This window comes from Lepidothrix coronata, unplaced genomic scaffold, assembly GCF_001604755.1.
Source record: "Lepidothrix coronata isolate B3197 unplaced genomic scaffold, Lepidothrix_coronata-1.0 Scaffold304, whole genome shotgun sequence".
Classification (NCBI taxonomy): Eukaryota; Metazoa; Chordata; class Aves; order Passeriformes; family Pipridae; genus Lepidothrix; species Lepidothrix coronata.
Genome location: NW_016690484.1, coordinates 850398 through 852532, shown reverse-complemented (window position 1 = coordinate 852532; position 2135 = coordinate 850398). Strand labels below are relative to the sequence as shown.

At 47.5% G+C, this 2135-nt stretch overlaps 1 protein-coding gene across 1 annotated transcript in view; it reads right to left on the bottom strand.

Annotated features, from left to right (window-relative positions):
* Positions 1 to 267: 267 nt before the first annotated feature.
* The window catches only part of GZF1 (GDNF inducible zinc finger protein 1), a 15234-nt gene continuing 13366 nt past the window's right edge, over positions 268 to 2135 (bottom strand). Inside the window, exons 10-11 of the mRNA XM_017837399.1 lie at positions 1129 to 1223; positions 268 to 570 (exon numbers count right to left, since the gene is read on the bottom strand). Coding sequence (XP_017692888.1) covers positions 290 to 570; positions 1129 to 1223 — 376 coding nt within the window. The 3' untranslated portion in view covers positions 268 to 289. The remainder of the gene's footprint in view (positions 571 to 1128; positions 1224 to 2135) is intronic.

The following is a 2135-nucleotide window of genomic DNA, read 5'->3' as shown; positions in this document are numbered from 1 at the left end:
CCCTAAAAGGACAGCCCCATCTCAAGCTCTGCCTATTATGAATATGATAATTAGGTTGTGAAATTAAATGAATATGCATGTAGAGATGTTGTAATCACTCATAAAAACTGTATCAATTACCTGGCTTTTCACTGAGAACTTGGGAGCTGGTTTGGGAGCTGGTTCCCCAGCGTTGCTCACAATAAATACCTTTGCTGCTTAAAGACTCAAAACTGTCTCTGGGCAGTCTCATTTCTGCCAATTTTGGCATCAACTGCCATCCCTCAGGAAGAAGCAGTGGCACCAAGAGTCAAGCCGTTGCAGGCAAGGTGGGAATTCGAGCCTTGGGGAAAAAGCCTGGGGGGGAAATTCCCTGCTGGAATATTGCAATGGTGAGTGTCAAATAAAAGGAGCACATCCTACCTGTGTGGACTTTGATGTGCTGGTACAGGGAGTTCCTCTGGGCGAAGGTCCGGAAGCAAACCTCGCACTTGAAGGGCTTGGATCCCGTGTGGATCCGGTTGTGGTGCTTCAAGTATTCCTTGGAGGCAAAGCTCTTCCCACACGTTTCACACATGAAAGGCCTTTCCCCTAAAAAAGCGGGGGAAAAGGAGAATTAAACCAACAGGGATTTTGGGAATGCTCTTAAACCATCCCAGCCAAAACTGAGGGATCTTATGGAGCGTGTCCTCCCTCTGGGGTCTGAGGGGGCCTTTAAAGGTCACCCAGTCCCAAATCCTGCCGTGGGCAGGGACACCTTCCACCAAGCCCAGGTTGCTCCCTAGCCTGGAACACTTCTAGGAATGGGGAATCCATAGCTCCTCTGGGAAAACTGTTCCAATGCCTCACCACCCTCAGAGGGAGGAATTTCTTCCCAGTACCCAATTTAAATAAACCCTCCTTCAGCTTAAAAAAATCACAGAATATCCCGAGCTATCGGGTGTTCTGAGCTTTCTCAGGAAAACCACATCTGGAGACGAGGGCATCCCGTTCAATATAATAGAAAAAAAAACCAACAACAAAAAAGCATCTTCTGAAGGCAAGACGGTTTCCAGCTTTCCTGGAATGGTTTGTCTGGCTTTTTTTGTCCTCCCCCTGGCTTCCAGGCCTCCTCCGACCCCGATCCCGCGGTGCCCGACGGCTCCTCACCTGTGTGGCAGCGTCTGTGATAGATGAGCATGTGGTTCTGAGTGAACCGGGCCCCACACTCATCACAGACAAAGGGCTTTTCCCCCGTGTGGATTCTGAAAGGAGAAAGGAACGTTCAAACACCAGGCCCAGGCTCTTCCCTCCACAGAACAACCGGAGCAGGGGGGTGGGGGGACATTCGGGGCTGGTTTGTCGCTGGATCGACGCCCAGGTCTGGGAATTTTAGGGCAAACCCGAATTTTTTAAAGGTGTTTTTTTAAGGTAAGACGGAGGAAAAGTTTAGGGAATTTCTCTCCGGGGTGTGGTGCCCGTCCTTTGGGATGTGAGGGGAAGCGCAGCCAGGGTTTTGGGATAGCCGGTTTTCTCCACAGGGAGAGGACAGATGGCAAAATACATCCCAAAAGACAAGGAATTAACACAGCACTGGGTTTCCAGCGTTCAGCAAGACTCCTGGCAACGGGACACAGCAGAGAGGAAATTCCACTTATGCCCCAAAAATAATCTTTAGGCGGATCAGCTCATTTCCTTGGGCAGGTAAAGCTCTGGGAACTGATAAAATCAGGTTAAAGCCCCTCAAAGATGATTATTTTTCCCCTCATAAAAATGCCCTGAGAGAGAGATGGAAAAACTGATAAAATCCGGTTCAATCTTTCAGAGATGATTTTTTCCCTGCTAAAAAAGTCTCTGCCCTAACAGAAATGAAATAATGGTAAAATCTGGTTAAATCCCTCAGAGTTTATTGTTTTCCCCTCATAAAAATGCCCTGAGACAGATAAAATCAGGTTCTACCCCTCAGAGAGAATTTTTTTCCCCCTCACAAAATCATCCTGAGAGAGAAAATCAGGTTCTAGCCCTCAGAGATGATTTTTGGCCTGATAAAAATATCTCTTCCCTGATAAAATCAGGCTCAACCCCTCAGAGATGATTTTTGGCCTGATAAAAATATCTCTTCCCTGATAAAATCAGGCTCAACCCCTCAGAGATGATTTGTTTGCCCTGATAACGAG